A 16626-nucleotide genomic window follows, 5' to 3' on the forward strand; every position below is an offset into this window, starting at 1 on the left:
TTCAGTTTCTCTCCATTTAGTTTGATGTTGGCTATCGACCTGCTGTATATAGCCTTTATTATGTTTATGTATGTGCTTTGTATCCCTGATCTAAGTCTTTAAACATGAATGGGCGTTGGATTTTGTCAAGTAATTTCTCTGCATCTACAGAGATAGTTATGGATTTTTTTCTTTCAGTTGGTTTATATAGTGGATTACAATGATGGATTCCATATATTGGAGAACCCCTGCATGCCTGGGATGAAGCCTACTTGGTCACAATGAATATCTTTGATGTGTAATGTTTCTTTTACAAATGTGGGTGCCCTTGTACTTGGGGCATAGATGTTTAGAATTGTGATACCATCTTGGTTAAATTTTCTTTAGATAAGTGTGAAGTGTCCTTCCTCATCTCTTTTGATTAATTTTGGTTGAAAATCTATTTTATTAGATATTAGAATGGCTAATCCAGCTTGCTTCTTGTGTCTATTTGCTTGGAAGACCTTCTTCCCGCCCTTTACTCTAAGGTAATGTCTATCTTTGTAGCTGGGGTATGTTTCTTGAATACAGCAGAATGTTAGGTCTTGTTTATGCATCCATTCTGTTAGTCTGTGTATCTTTATTGGACAGTTGAGACCATTGCTTTTGAGAGAAATTAATGACCAGTGACTGTTAGGTTCTTTTATTTTTATGTTGGTTGTGGTAGTGTATTTTTGTGCTTGTTTAATTTTTGTTTTGCTAAAGTGAAGTTTTCCAGTGTGTAGTTAGCCTCCTTTGGTTGGAGTTTTCTTCTAGTGTCTTCTGTAGCTTTGCATTTGTGGATAGGTACCATTTAATTTTGTGTTTGTCATGAAATATCTTGTTTTCTACATCTGTGGTTATTGACCGTTTTGCTAGGTATAGTATTTTGGACTGGCATCTGTGGTCTCTTAGGGATTGCAAGACATCTGCCAAGTGGCTATAGGTGGAGACCTGCAGGGACCAGGGAATCTTCAGGTGTATCAAATGGATGACCTGAGATCAGACCTTGGGACTTTCCATGGACCAGCTGTGTGACCTGAGATCCAATCTACCTGTGTTCCACACCGTGTTGTCTCCTCTGACCAGGAAGACTCAGACACTGGTGTTTTGAGGCCCACAGGTGCATGTGCTGTGTGCCCACCAGGCGTGTGGCTAGTCTTTGGAGCCCATGCCCTTGCCTACGTGGACCAGATAACTTTCTGTGGTCCTTTGTGCACATAATGCTTGGCCATGTGACCTGAGGTTAGATCCATTTGTGTCCCAGACTGTGGGGTTCTCTCTGAGCTAGAAGACCCAGATGCTGGTGGTTTTTGTAGCCCCCATCTCTGTCTGAGATGTAGAGCTCAGATGCTGTGCACCCTGCCAAGCATGTGGCTAGTCCTTGGAGCCTGTGCCCGTGCCTGCAGGGACCCAAGGACTTTGCTGTGGATTAGTAGGGGTAGCCTGAGGCTAGACCAACCCGTGCTCCACACAGTGTGGACCCCTCTCACCTGGGGATCACCAGCACTGGTGTTTTGTAGTTTTCAGTTTGGTCATTAGGTAGCTGTGTAATCAGTGCTGTTCTGCTGATCAGACACGGTGTCTGTTCAGCCCTGCCATCTCGGATCCTCCCAATGTCTCACGTCTTTAATACCAATACTTGGGAAGCAGAGACAGGTGGATCTCTGAGTTTGAGGCAAGTCTAGTCTACAGAATGATTTCCAGGACAGCCAAGGCTACATAGAAAAACCATGTCTCGAACAACAACAAAAACATAAAAAGAAGGCATTTAGTACGTGAGGGTGCTTCTTCTCTTAGTTGTCTCTGTTCTGAATTTATTGTGACAAACTCATAGGATCTCGTCTTGAGCTAATGTTTTCCTCTGGCCAGTGGAATAGCCTGCATATTATTTCTGATGCTCTTTTTTAAATGTAGGCAGTCACTGTTTACGTGGGACAGATGGCACATGTCAGATCTCTTTGCTGGAAAGGAGTGTTTTGTGTTCTTCCCTGGTTTTTTTATGAAGTTCTTTTTAATATCCATAGCAGCTTTTCAGAGAACTTAAGCCAAAGATCTTTTCTCTTATGAAAACTGGTAGAGGGATTGGCATGTGTTCTTATACACATTAAAAAAAATAGAATTGCAAGTGATCATTGCATAGGGAAAAAAGTAGAGTTCATAAGACAAGGAGTTAGTGGCCCTTTCACATATTTACTGGTTACTTAGAGGTAATCTGCATTAGTAGTTAAGCGTGGTAGACAGCATCTACTTTAAGTTTTTGATAATTCCATCACGAGTATGTTGTATTTACATAATTTCTACCTTTCCCTCTCAGACTGATCCCATGCGCCTCCCATACCCTCTCCTGAATTCATGACTACTTACATTATTGTTACATACGCACACAGTCTCCTGAGTTCAGTCAGTGTTTCCTTTGTGCACATATGCTTAGGGCTGACCAGGTAGGATTGGGGCTTGTCAGAGGCTTTGTCTCTGCAGTAAGCCAGTTAGTTCTTCCTCCCTCAGCAGCTGCTGACTGTCTGTAGTCTTCCTCTTGCAGCAGGGCCTCGTAGAATGTTACCCACTTAGTGTTGGGGTGTCAGGCAGCCATATTGCTGGAGAGTTCATAGATGTAGTCCTTGTCATGAGTAGACAGCACTCCCTTGCAAGCAGCCATGATCCACAATCAGGCCCACTCATTTTTGGATTACTACTCACTTGTAGCTGCTGATTTTCAGTATGCACAACCATCATCGGAACTGATTTTGAGTTTCCCTTTTCAGAGGCACAGTTAGGTATCTTCAACCCTAAAGCTCTTCTTCCCACTTACACCACCAATCCTGAGCTGTTCTGTTGGATACCTTCAGCCCTCTGGTCTAGAATTTACAGAATTTAGGCATTTAATAAAATATTTTGCCTTTTTTTTTCTGGTTTTCTTTATAATGAATGTAAAAATCATATTTTACTGATGACTTACCAACATTCTCATTTTTTCAAGGTGTTGACTTTAAGGTGAAAACTATTTCAGTGGATGGAAATAAGGCTAAACTTGCAATATGGGTAAGAATTTTTAAAATGTACTTTTTAAAATTTATTTTTATGTATATGTATGTCTGTATACCATGCTGTACATGAGTTATAGAAAGTTATGAGTTGCCACCTATGGGAGCCCAACTCAGGTCCTCTGGAAGAGCTGTATCTTAGTTAGGGTTTTATTGCTGTGAAGAGATGCTGTAGCCACAGCAACTCTTAGAAAGGAACGCGTTTTATTGGGGCTGGCTTAGTTTTAGAGGTTTAGTCTGCTGTCATCATGACAGGAAGCATGGCAGCATCCAGGCAGACATGGTGCTGGAGAAGGAGCTGAGAGTCTACATCTGAATCAACAGACAGCAGGAAGAGAGAGACACGCTAGGCCTGGCTTGAGCATCTGAATCCTCAAAGCCCACCCCTAGTGACACAACAAGGCCACACCTCCTAATAGTGCCACTCCTTATGAGCCTGTGGGGGCCATTTTCATTTGAACCACCAGAAGCTGCTTAGTACTTTTAATAGCTGAGCCATCACTCTAGCCTACTAACATATTTTATTTATTGTATTTTATTTTTAATTTACATTTATGGGTGTGTTGCCTACATATCTATGTACGATGTATGTGCCTGACATTAGAAGAAGAAGGTGCTAAAGCCATGGAACTGCAGTTAGAGGCAGTTGTGAGGTACAGTCTTCCCAGCTAGTACTTTGTAACAAAGAAGAAACTGATTTTATTTAGTGTTTTAGAGGTGAATAGGCAATTTGTATTAAATAATTTTTCTTGGGAGATTTGATACTACTGAAAGGGTGTACAACAGTGATAACTGTAATTGGGTAGAGGACTTAAATTTTTTTTTTTGAAATGTATAATGCCTTCAGAAAAATTCAAAATAGAACAGAGTTTTAAATTTTCCTGTAGAGTGTCAGGAAGGTTGTTGTGAAACATGCCCCCCCCCCCACTATAGTGTTTAAAAGAGAACTGCTGTCTCAGATGACAGGAACAGACTGAGCAGCAGCTGTCCTCTGTGTGATGTAACTCATCTTCCTGAGGGGTTCTGAACTGTTTGTCTACTTGCCCCTCCCCCACATATATTTAATATCAATAAGAACAGCAATGTTTAACAGCAAACATTCTGAAAATTGCTGTGTTGACATCATAAAGTATTGAATAATTCACACATCCTTGCTTCTGAATTAAGCTGTGGCATTCCATGTTTTCATGGTAGGATTGCTAACTCTTCCCTTGTCACTTACTGCTTTGTGAGGCGAACACAGGAGTCAGCTCTGGCCCTTGGCTGCAAGGAGATTTTTCTGTACTGGAGGGCTCTTTTTATTTTGTTGTACATTTATTTTCTACTTCATGCTTCATTAAAAGGCTAAAGGTATTGTTGGAGAAGCATCTTTGCCATAGGCTTATCTATATTTTTGAAACATTGGTTTCCCTGTAACCATAACATAATACTGGGATTAATATAATAGGAAATCAGTGGAGAAAAAGTTTACCTTTAATTACTGTGTTATTATTAATAAACATACTTATAAAAATGCCAAGGCTATTATATATATACACATATGCCATTTTGCCAAGTAAAGAGCCTATTTTTTGTTTTTAAGCAGTTTGCCAAAACCTTGTTAGTATTTATTTGATGTAGTCATTTGTTTTCTTACAGCATCTGAGCATCAGTCATGTTTGGGGGAGATGAGCTTCCAGACAGTATAAGAAACGTCTAAGTCCATAGTTTACCCTAACCTTGCTGAAACTTGTTTATAGAAATACAGTGAGTGAGCTCCTTTCCTTGTTAGCTGGGCAGCCCTGCCCCATTGCCTCCAAAGTGCACACTCACCATGACCACGCAGCCTCCGAGAGCTTGTGCTCTTCTTCCTTCCACATACTTGCCCTACTTGGACACTTTGAATTCTGTTATTTAGCTTTTGTCGGGCTTTCTTAGCTCTTGGGCTTAATCCATATCTATCTTTAATCTCTAATTTCTGCCTTGCCCAATAGAAAATAAAACTATAACACACAAAAGGATTGGCCTCTTCTGAACAAAGATGTTAGTATATGTAACATTTCTAGTTTTGAAGACCATCACAGCAAAAGTTTAATGTCTGACTATTTAGTACACAGTTATTATAAAGTCTAATGCTAAGGTGCAGGATTTTGGATTTTACCCCCAAAATTATCATACCAAAAATTTATATAAATGAATTTTAAAGTGCCAAGGCTTTACTATCTCAGTTAAATTTTCACATACAAATTGTCAAAATTACATGGTGTGTGTGTGTGTGTGTGTGTGTGTGTGTGTGTGTGTAAATGAAGGCACACAAGTGCCACAGCATGGATGCGTGTAGGTCAGGAACTGCATCTGTTCTCTCTTGCTACCCTGGGACCCTGGGATAAATGCAGGCATCTAGCCTGAAGGCCGTTTTTTAAGTTGTTCTCAGGGTTTATACTAGATTGCCTTGTGCTAAGTCTAGAAATTAATTTATTAAAAATTTCTGTTTCACAGCTGGTCTTGTGAAACTTTTTAAATTGTGCAACAGTTTTGCTATCAGTAGCTTTTTCTTCTGTTTCCTTTTTCTCTTTCAAAACAAAGACAAAAACAAGGGAAAAACAACAACAAAAAACAAAATAACTGGAGTATTTAAATGCTTCCCATGGTGGAATTCTAAGAATCCCAGTATTGTAGATATTGAATGCTGCTAACTTGTTGTTTCTTTGTGTGTAAGTAAATTACTAGACTATGTTCCTCAAATAACTTGTCTTTTTACAGTATAACTTTTATGTATATGAGTGGTTGCCTGCATATATTTCTGTGTACCAGGTGCATAGTGGAGGCCATAAAGTGCATTAGATTCCCTTGAAATTGAAGTTACAGACTATTGTGATTGACTGCATGGATGCTAGGAACAGACCCCTGGTCCTCTGCAGGAGCAGCGCGTGCTCTTACCTGATGAACCGTCTGTCTAGCCTCTGTGTCATTTTTCTGAATTGGATTATCTTAAATAGATATGCAGATTTAAGTCTGTGACCACTTGATGATACATATTTTTGATGGCTCTCAACGAAATAGGTTGTATGTGTAATTAAAAATCATAAGCCGAACATGGCAAGAAAAACTGTATTTGGTTGCTTTGTGTATGAGTGGATTGAAACCACTACATTCTTTGTGGTGGTAGGATTAGACACTTAAGTTGTATCATGGTTCCTAGTTGACCTCTTTTACAAATCTGAGTCTTGATCGGTCGTCATAGTTGTGTCATGATTATTAGAAGTCACCTCTATTATTCTCGGTCACAATCTGCTTTAGAAGTCAGTCTGCTTGATGAAGCATGTGTGCAAATTGAATGATTGTAAGCGAGAGGGAGGTTTTGCAAGAAACTCGGAAGCCTGAGGAATTTGAAGAGAGAAATTGGGTTTCTACTACAATTTTTGTTCAGAAAGTTTAACTGTGTCACATTTTCATCTAAACAAATGTAGCAGAACTAGGGTTAGTGTCCTTGCTGCTGTGAATTTGTGAGCAACCATGGTACATTTAGTTCTGAAAGAATGGCTTATGTTCAAACCTCTGTATGCTGGAAGTGATTTTCAGTCTCTTAAATATGTTTCTTGTGAGACTTTCCTCAGACACTCTCTGTTTTACAGCATTCTTTTCTTTGTCCAGACAAAGAAATCCCATATTGCTGTCATCTCTTGTTGCTGTTTGAAGTTTCCTCTCCAATCTTACAAACTTTTTAGAGTTTACGGACACTTTTTATGTATGCAGGAGCTTGTGCTTGTCCCATAGCAAAACTTACTTTTGCACAGCGATCCTGCAGCTAAGATGAGATTTGATGTGTGCCTTTACTGTCGTCCAGGTTACCTCCCATCAGTGGGCCAGATAGTAAATATTTAGTCCACCCTAAACTGGGCCATATAATGATATGTAGATGGATGGCCCTGACTGTTTTTAAAGCTTTATTTAGAAAGCCTTTTATAATGCAGATTATAATAGGCTGAAATAGCAGTTTGCCAAATGCAGCTCTGTAAGATCCTAGGTACTTTGAAATAGAACCAAAGGGGTGCTGGAAAGAAGACCAGGAGGGACTCCTGCCTGGAAGGAGATGGAATTATTCCCTTCCCCCTCCCCTCTTCCTCCTTCCCTTCTTTCTTCCTCTTCCCTTCTTCCTTTCCCCCACTGTAATGTTTTCTTTTATATAGCATTTTTAAATGCATAACTTTAAACTCCCTTCTGTGAAATAAGATGCTCCTGTGTCTCTCTTTAAGTCAGTGGTCCTCAGCCTCACCTCCTCAGCACAGTAGCCGAGGAAGACTGTCATTTGTTTATGTTATTCTTCTCTCATAATCCTGACCACAGGTTTCCCTTCCTCCACTCCTCCCAGTAAACCCTCCTGGATTCTCATCCATTTCTCTTCAGAAATCAGTGGTCCTCAGCTTCATTTCTTCATCAGGATAACCTAGGAAGATTTCTTTCCTACCCCTAGCCTACATCGATTCAGTCAGAAGCGTCAGAGATTAAACATAAATGTTCCCAGAACATTTGATTGTGTAGCTGAAGTTAAGAATCCTGACTTTCAAAGAAATTTGTTTCATCTGTGATAAAAAATCTTAAGTCTGGAAACCTTCACTTGTGTTTTGTAGGGATGGCCTAGTAATGTAACACTTACTACTAAACATACATTGTGTTTAAGTTTCAAGTGTTTTTAATAGTCTTATTTGACTTGCTTAAATATGTTCAATAGCACTGGAGATGTGCTGTATATTTTGCTGCGCTTTTCCTTAGTAATAATTGCTTGTTGTTTTCAGGACACAGCTGGTCAAGAAAGGTTCAGAACATTAACTCCCAGCTATTACAGAGGTGCACAGGGAGTTATCTTAGGTAAGTATTTCACTTCAGTATACTGTTCAAAATACTAGCCACTGGAGTTTCTAATCTAGGAAGACCAGTATTTCAGTTTTCCTTAGGGCTACTTTTTTATGTGTGTGAGTTTATATATATGTACTTTTAAGTTATAGACTTTATTTGATATTATCAAACATTAATCTTAACTTCTTTCAACCCCTTGTATGTAAATTTACAAAGAAGACTGTTACCTTTGTTTTAAAAACCATGTTGAAATTGAATATTAACCCACATCTGTTCTAGAGCATTACTAAAACTAGTCTTCATTTATCAATAAATTAGGCTTCTGTCTGTAAACAGAGTATTTGTTACTAACTGGAACCTGTTTTATCAAAAAGTAGCACTACCACTAAGGATTCATAATCAATCAAAATTTAAAACGTGTGGAAGGTTCATAGTCATGCTCCATTTGGCTGTAGCAACATTTTGAACACCAAGCTCTTTGTGATGCAAGATGACACAAGACAAAGTAACGGCAGAGGAGCCACACGGGGTCATTTTCATTCAAATTCTCTTATAGTTAGGATTTCTGTTGCTGTAAAGAAACACTATGACCAGAAGCAAGTTGGGGAAGAAAGGGTTTATCTGGCTCACACTTCCACATCATAGTCCATCACTGAAGGGAGCCAGGATGGGAACTCAGCGAGACCAGGAACCTGGAGGAGGAGCTAGAACTGATGAGGGGTCATGGAGAAGTGTTACTTCCTGACTTGCTTCCCATGGCTTCCTCTGCCTGCTTTCTTACAGAACCAGGACCACCAGCCCCGGGATGGCACCACCTGCAATGGGCTAGGCTGGGCCCCACACCCACCCATCTCTCTCTAAGAAAATGTCCTGAAGGCTTGCCTGAAGCCTGATCTTACGGAGGCATTTTCTTAATTGAGGTTTCCTCCTTTCAGATAATTTAGCTTGTGTCACATTGACATAAAACTAGCCAGCACAGTAACTGCACCTGTATTTTTTAAAGTTGAAAATTCTGATCCTTGATATAAAAATAAGAGGTTAATAGATGTTTGAAGTCATGTAAGTCTTATTAAGATTTAGGTTAAGATATTTTGTGATGAGATAGACCTCTTCTTTTCAAGCTGCAGTTTGGTTGTAACTGATTGTCAGTTGCCACACAAGGCATAATTTCCTTTCTGTCACTATGTGTTAATGACTTAAATGTAAGTATTCACTAGTAAGCAGTAAAGGGCTATCAGAAAACAGACTTGCTTATATCCTAATGTTAGCTTTTAGTGAATATCAAAAATAAATCATTGCTTTTATTTTGTGTGACTTTTAAATTAGTGGCTTTGTTTTTATTTCAGTTTATGATGTCACAAGAAGAGACACATTTGTTAAACTGGATAATTGGTTAAATGAATTGGAGACATACTGTACAAGAAATGACATAGTAAACATGCTAGTTGGAAATAAAATTGATAAGGTAAAAGCAGGCACCTAACATTTGGGTAGCTGTTTGGGGAGGGAAGGGGGAGGAGGAGAAAAGAGACTTGAACCCAGCACTTCCTGCATGTTAAACACATGCTCTACCATGGAGCTACATCCCAGACTTTTTTTTTTTCTTGCTAACTTGCTCAGGCTGGTCCCCAAATCAAAATCCTCTTGGCCCTCTAAGTAGTTGGGAGTACAGTTATGCCTGCCACACATGCCGATGGCAGATTTTAAAAGTCACTGCTTTTGTCTTTTAGGAAAATCGTGAAGTTGATAGAAACGAAGGCCTGAAATTTGCACGCAAGCATTCTATGTTGTTTATAGGTAAGTGTGTCAGTGAATCTTTCCAATCTTAAGGAAGACTTTTTAAATAGTGGTTTTGTTGAATTATTTCCTTGAGGAACTATAAAATATATGCAGGTCATCATTGTCTTACGGTATAAAATCTGACTGTAGAATAAAACCCTTTTCTGTTGTTCCCACTTTCCACAGGGCATCAGCACCCCCTGGGAGTTGGTACTGGTAGAAATGCTTCATCCCAGGCCCCACCCCAAGGTTTTGAATTGGAACCTGATTTTTAGTGATTTCTTTGTATGGTTTCTATGCATATTAATATTTGAGGCACAAGGTTGGCAAAACAAAATGTCGTCTCCTCCCCCCATATATTAAGTACGGGTATACTTATTAATTTACTTACTGCCTTTGGCTGCTTTTGTGCTACATAAAGGCTTGGTAGTTCCTATCAAGCCGTACAGCCCACGAAGCCAAAAATACTTATTCTCTGCATCTTTGCAGAAATTTCTCAACCCTCTCTCTAGAAGAGTAGCCTGTACTTGAATCTGTTTTGTCATAGGACTAAAAGTTTCTTAAATGTACACAAGCTTAGGCTGGAGAGACAGCTCAGCAGGTAAGAGTGCTTACCACTCTTGCACAAGACCCAAGTTCAGTACCCAGCACTTATGTAGGTGACTTATAGATACAGGGAGATCCTTTGGCTTCTGCAGACACCAGCACGTGAGTTTGTATATGTAAACATGTGCCTGCTTGTGCACGCACACACAAACGCATGTGTGCACACGCGCGCGCACACACACACACACACACACACACACGAGTCTTGTTGGCATCTTCATCAAAGCCTCCACCATCTGGCCATCCTCTTATAGCTTTTGTTATAAACCAAGCCTCTTGTGCCTACCATGCAGTATGTCAACCACACAAACAAAGTTTTTAAAGAGCAGTTAGACCCAGGTGTAAAACTCTTTTAAGAGAGCGACTTTGTACTGTACAGTGTGGTTAGGAATGAATTAGTGTTCATAAATGTCTCCTGGTAAAACTTACAAACTAGTGGTCAGTCTTGGGGAGAAGGCTAAGTCAGTGAAGTCCTTGCCCGTGAGCACGAGGCCCTGCATGCCACCCCCAGAACCATGTAAAAGCCAGGCATAGTGGCAAGCACTTGCAGTCCTGGTGCTGGGGACGTGGAGACAACAGGAGTCTCTGGGATTGTTGACCAGGCGTCTTACCAGACCAGTGAACTCCAGGTTCTGTGAGGGATCTCAGGTGGAGGGTGATATAAAGAGATACTAGATGACAACCTCTAGTCTCCACAGGCACTCACTTGTGCACACGTGCACACACACACGCCCACGCATGCACACACAGTCTTGTTGGAAAAGTTACCCACTTTGAATCTCATCTGGCAGAAAATTTAGAAATTTGTGACCTAGGTGTCTTGTTACTCAGATACTAGGAACCGGCAGGTGGACTGAGAACTTGTACAGAGGCAAGAAGGGGTTAAGTGGCTGGGTGCTGCTGTTCTGAAGGGAATTGGATGCCACCTTTACTGTTGAGTTGCCACATGTCCCACATCTCCGTGTGGTATCTTTTCCTACTTTTCCTGAACATGGAGGATATAACATTAAACAAACAGACAAATGCTCTGCCCTCTTGGAACCTGCATTCTAGTATAGGAAGCAGGGTTAGCAAGTAGGCAGTGCTATGAAGGAAAGAGAGAGGGCAGAATGACTGCCAGGGTGGCCACACAGGGAAAGCTGTTGGCACAGTGTGCTATTGAGCAGAAAAGACAGTGTACACATCCAAACTCTGAGATAGTAGTGTTTCTAGAGGTAGGGGCAGCATAGTGCTCACGAGCAGGAGGGAGTTGCCATCTGCATCTAGAGTGTGCTGAGTGTGAAATAGGAAGCTGGTCTTCTCTTGCCGTGACCAGGGTAATAAAGCTGATGCTGTCACTATCATTGAGTGGGCCATGGAGAGTTGATGGCTCTGGGAAGTACTTGAATGTTAAAACTGACAGGATATGTGGAAAACTTGGAAGAGGAGGCCAAGGAAAGAGAAGAATTAAAGCCAACTGCAGGTTTTTAGCTTGAGCAAGTAGTAGGTGGGTTATACTCCTGTTACTTGGAGTGGAGGACCGAGGTAAAGTAGATTTGGTGTGGGGAACAGGAATCAGGAATTTTACTTAGAAACAGGATGAGACAGTGTCCAGATAACAAATAGGAGCACTAGTTGTTCGGGTGGCATTTAAAATGCTGTGATAGAACCGGGGGTGGTGGGGGAGGCAGAGGCCGGCAGATCTCAGTTCAAGGCCAGCCTGGTCTACAGAGTGAGTCCAGGACAGCAACTAAGGCTACAAAGAGAAACCCTGTCTCAAAAAAAACAAACAAAACAAAACAAAGGAAGGCAGAAAATGCTGTAATTGGTGTAATTGTTTCAAGAATGTGGATACAGAAGGGCTGAAGGTTGACCTCTAGGATACTCCAGTGAGGAGCCAGCAGAAAGGCCACGGGACAAGAGGATTACTAGGAGTGTTGACTGTAGTGGGAGTCACAGGAGCAAGAGGGAAGTAATTAGTAATGTCAATGCCAAGGGCATCAGGTGAGGTTAGTGTGCTCAACTTGACCAGAGGAACCAGCATGAAAGGAATGCCCTAATGGAGCCAGGGGAACAGAAGCCAGGTTAGACTGTGCCTGCCCTACAGGGCACGCCTCCTCACAGTTTCAGTTACCATGGTCAGTCTTGGTCTGTAAACATGAAGAACAAGATTTAATATAGAGTCCAGCGTGGTGGTGCATATCTTTAATCCCAGCGCTTGAGAGGCAGAGGCAGGCAGATCTCTGAGTTTGAGGCCAGCCTGGTCTACAAAGCGAGTCCAGGACAGCCAAGGCTACACAGAGAATCCTGTCTCCAAAACAAAACAAAACAAAACAAACAAAAAAAACCAAAACCCAAAGATTTTATTACAGTATATTGTTACAATTGTTTGATTTTCTTATTAATTATTATTACTGTGCCTAACTTAATAGTTAAAGGGTATTATAAGTATGTACATACAGGTAGGTGTAGGAGTGCCCTGGTACTGTGACCCTTGGATGTGATTTGGCTGCTGCCAGTTGAGGAAAGCTTCTGAGGTGAGATAATGAAAGTAGCATATTCAAAAATCACTCTGGAATGATTCCCATGCAGAATAGAGACACTGAGTAGCTCCAAGAAAGGTATATGAACTCTAGGACAAGTCTGTCTTGTTAATAAGATGCAAAACACTAGCAGGCATTTAGATTGATGGTGTTAGAAAAAAACAGGTGCATGAGCCTTTAGAAGAAAATGAAGGAGTGGCATCCTGGGGGCTGGACAAGGGGTGTTTGGGGCAACAGCATGGGCAACTCACCTTTCCACAGAGAAATAGGACAAGCTTGTAAACTTAATAGTGGGGTAAGCAGCGAATCTTTGCCAAGGTGGTTCTATAGCCCTACGCCCAAACATCCTTTTTACACTAGATCAGGGACTGGCGGTTTAGCTCAGTGGTACAGTACACATGCCTGTCATGCACAGAGCAATCTTCAGCATTAAAAACTGAAACAAGGGGAAGCCTGGTGACACTCAGAGGAAGGATAGCAGGCTACCAAGAAAAGACTTGATACCCTATGAGCATATACACGGGGACGAATGGGAGGATACAAGGGATGGAATAACAATTAAGATGTATATGAATAAATTATAAAATATATTATAAAAAAATTGAAACAGGCGCTGAGATAGATCAGTAAAGAAGGAATGCAAGTTGTCTCCTTAGGTAGTGAGGCAGACACATAAGCACTTGGCTTAGAGGGCTGTGTGAGCACATTTGAAATGGGCAGTGGGCCTCCCTGTCAACATTTCATCTTGCTCTGTGTCACTACTTAGCTACACATTCAGAAGATTCAAGTTAGTCGTGTTGGAGCATGGGTTTTCTTACTTTCTAATATGAATGCTTTCTGCTTTGGGGGCTCATTTGAAGAATTAACTGAAAACTTAAGGAAAAGACTTAAAGCACAGTATGGTCTTACAAGCTCTTACAACCCTAAGGGCTAAGCTGATTACTGGTGGGTAGAGTTTAAGTAGCTCTGTGTGGGGAGTGGAGAAAATTTATTAATTCTAAGCCTGTATCTAGACATTGCTTCTGGGTGCAGTGGCACACGTCTGTGATCCCAGCACATGGGAGGCAGAGACAGGTAGATCTCTGTGAGTTTGATGCCAGCCTAGTCTACAAAGTGAGTCCAGGACAGCCAAAACTACACAAAGAAACCCTGCCCAGAAAAGAAAAATGCTGGTTAGATTGTCATTATCTTGTAGGCTTCTGTTTATGCTATAATAATTCTCTAGCCACACATAAGACTATGTCCAACAAAAAATATACTGTGATCCTTTTTCTTGACTTTTAGAGGCAAGCGCAAAAACCTGTGATGGTGTTCAGTGTGCCTTTGAGGAGCTTGTTGAAAAGATCATTCAGACACCTGGCCTGTGGGAGAGTGAGAACCAGAACAAAGGAGTCCAGCTGTCACACAGGGGAGAAAGCCACGGAGGAGGAGCCTGTGGTGGTTACTGCTCTGTGCTATAAACTCTGGGAATTCCTTCACTTGCATATTTGATCAGATAGTGACATCTTTCTGTATATAAACTCTTAACTGCTATTAGGGACCCTGCAGTTTGCACATAATTGTTTTTATCATGGCAGTGAGTATTTGCAAGAAACCCCCTCATTGGCTTTCCCAGGTGAAATGTTATGGTAAGCATGCACAGTTTGCAGTCTATAGTATTTTGGGTTTTGTTGTTTTGTTTTTTTAATGTAACATAAAATAGGTGTGCCTTCATGAGTACATTTGATTTTATGATTTACATTTATCATGTCACTTAAGAAAAAACATCATCTGTCTAGTATGTGTTGCTGCAGGTCTGCTTTTTTTTCTTCCTTTTGCTTAATTACTGAACTACTTGGTATGTAGAAGGAGAACCGTGGAGGTAGGTGGGCATCATCAAGCCCGTCGGAAGAGCAAAGTATGAGTCACAGCTTTTCTAGGATGTTGGAGATTCTTCATACTAAGTAAAATTCTCAGTTCAGGTTATAGCCCAGGCCAATTCATAACTGAATCTCTATTCTGATGATGCTTCCAAAATAGTATTGATAAGTTAAAGCAGTTTGGTATTTTAATTTACTCCAGTGATTAGCTCAGTTACCTGGAGCTTTGACCTTGTGTTGCACACATTGGGTTCCTGACCCCTGGTGTGGTGTATTAGTTACATGGCAGGATGCCAGTAAGGCTGTCCCTCATTTGGGTTTCAGAAGGATGTGAGCAGTATATTATCACTGCTTTAACACTTCCACTTTTAAAACCAACGTCTTTTTTCACAAGTGTTGGTAGTTTTTGTCCGGGTGCCTCAACTGTAGCTTGTTGTGTAATGACTGTCTGTATCTTACGGCTTCCTTAAATGGCTAGTTGCTATTAAAAAACTTATTTCTGTGCTTTGAAGGTGGGGGAGAAAAACACTAAATGCTAATTTGAAAAAGGAGTATTGCTTCCAGATTCTGACTGGTGGGGAAATGCTACTGCAATGAGATCGTTGGTAATTTACTGTAACAAGTAGCTAATAGTTTATTAAAAACCAACCTGTACAGAGTAATAAACCTTTTCCACAATATTCAGTTTTCTAATTCCTTGTTATATGGTACATTGTATGTTTTTTCACTCATACATTATTTAATTCCTTTGACCTCTGCTATTTATGCTTCATAAGTAAAATGTACTTAGGCTGGTCACTGTATTATCCCTTTTAAATTTTTGCAGTTTATTCTCTGTGTACAATGGTAAATGATAAACATTTTTGTGTACCTTTGCAATATGTGTGTTAATGGGTTTACTTCAGATTGGCCTTTTTCTGAACAGGGTGACTTCACCTATGGAAACCTCACATTACTTCATTTATACTTGGTAGTCTACATGTGATTAGAGCTTTTATACATCATGTATATTTTTATTAAATGTAAGACTTTTGCTTCTATAATGTTAGACGAAGGTATCTCACACATGCACTTCTAATTTGGTCACGTTACATTAAGTTTTAGATTTATGTATGTTTTGAGTCTGTCATAACAAGACTTCTGCTTATTCTTGCTCCATGAGTTACATTGTCTTTATTACTGTTAGATTGTCATCTTGATTTGATCAGAACTTGAGTATGTGAGTCATTTGAATATAACTTTTAAAAATTTATTTGATGTCTTTGTTCATTGGACAAAGTACTTGCTGTACAAGCTTGAAGACTGGAGTTTGCATCCGTAGAACTCACCTAAAATGCCAGGTGAGTGTAGCTACCAACTCCAGCTCCAGAGTCAAAAGGTGGAGGCAGGCTCCAGAATCAAGCTGGAGAGCTAGAACAGTCATGTTGGCAAGCATTGGGTTCAGTTGAGAAAGACTTCACTTCAAAGAATAAAGTGGAGAGCAATTGGGGGATGCCTCAGGTGTCATCTGTGGGTCTCCACACATATGGACGTACATGTACACCCCCATGTACTTGAACACACACACACACATTAACTTTGATAGGTTTATTTTATAACCTTACATTGTTTGCTGTCTATAGATGGATCATGTGACTATAGTATTCAAATTCTTTAATATGACTTTCATTTCACTGTGTGGTTGAAAGATTAATGCTAGGCTGGCCTTGAACTCACAGGGATCCTCTTGCCTCTGCCTCCCAAGTGCTGGGATTAAAAGCGTGTGCCACCACGCTCAGCCGAAGATTAATGTTTGTTAGTGAAGGTTTTGTAAGTGATCACTCTAGCTCCTGAAATCAGGCACGTAAGTAACAGTTTTGCTAATAGTGTTCAGAATTATTTGAGTTAATCTCAAGCTCTTTGCAGATGCTAGTAGAACCTGGAGAAGCAGCATAGACTTAAACTACTGGATTATCTCTTAGTTAGTGAGTGGTTATGAGCATT

General features: G+C 40.5%; 1 protein-coding gene across 1 annotated transcript in view; it reads left to right on the plus strand.

The window, feature by feature from the left end:
* RAB18 (RAB18, member RAS oncogene family) overlaps positions 1 to 15893 on the plus strand; it is a 34555-nt gene extending 18662 nt beyond the window's left edge. Inside the window, exons 3-7 of the mRNA XM_084782185.1 lie at positions 2978 to 3039; positions 7817 to 7889; positions 9224 to 9342; positions 9608 to 9674; positions 14069 to 15893. Of these exons, the coding sequence (XP_084638311.1) occupies positions 2978 to 3039; positions 7817 to 7889; positions 9224 to 9342; positions 9608 to 9674; positions 14069 to 14244 (497 nt within the window). The 3' untranslated portion in view covers positions 14245 to 15893. The remainder of the gene's footprint in view (positions 1 to 2977; positions 3040 to 7816; positions 7890 to 9223; positions 9343 to 9607; positions 9675 to 14068) is intronic.
* The last annotated feature ends 733 nt before the right edge of the window (positions 15894 to 16626 follow it).

The sequence above is a fragment of the Acomys minous genome, assembly GCF_964271855.1.
Source record: "Acomys minous genome assembly, chromosome: 5".
In the NCBI taxonomy this organism is placed as follows: Eukaryota; Metazoa; Chordata; class Mammalia; order Rodentia; family Muridae; genus Acomys; species Acomys minous.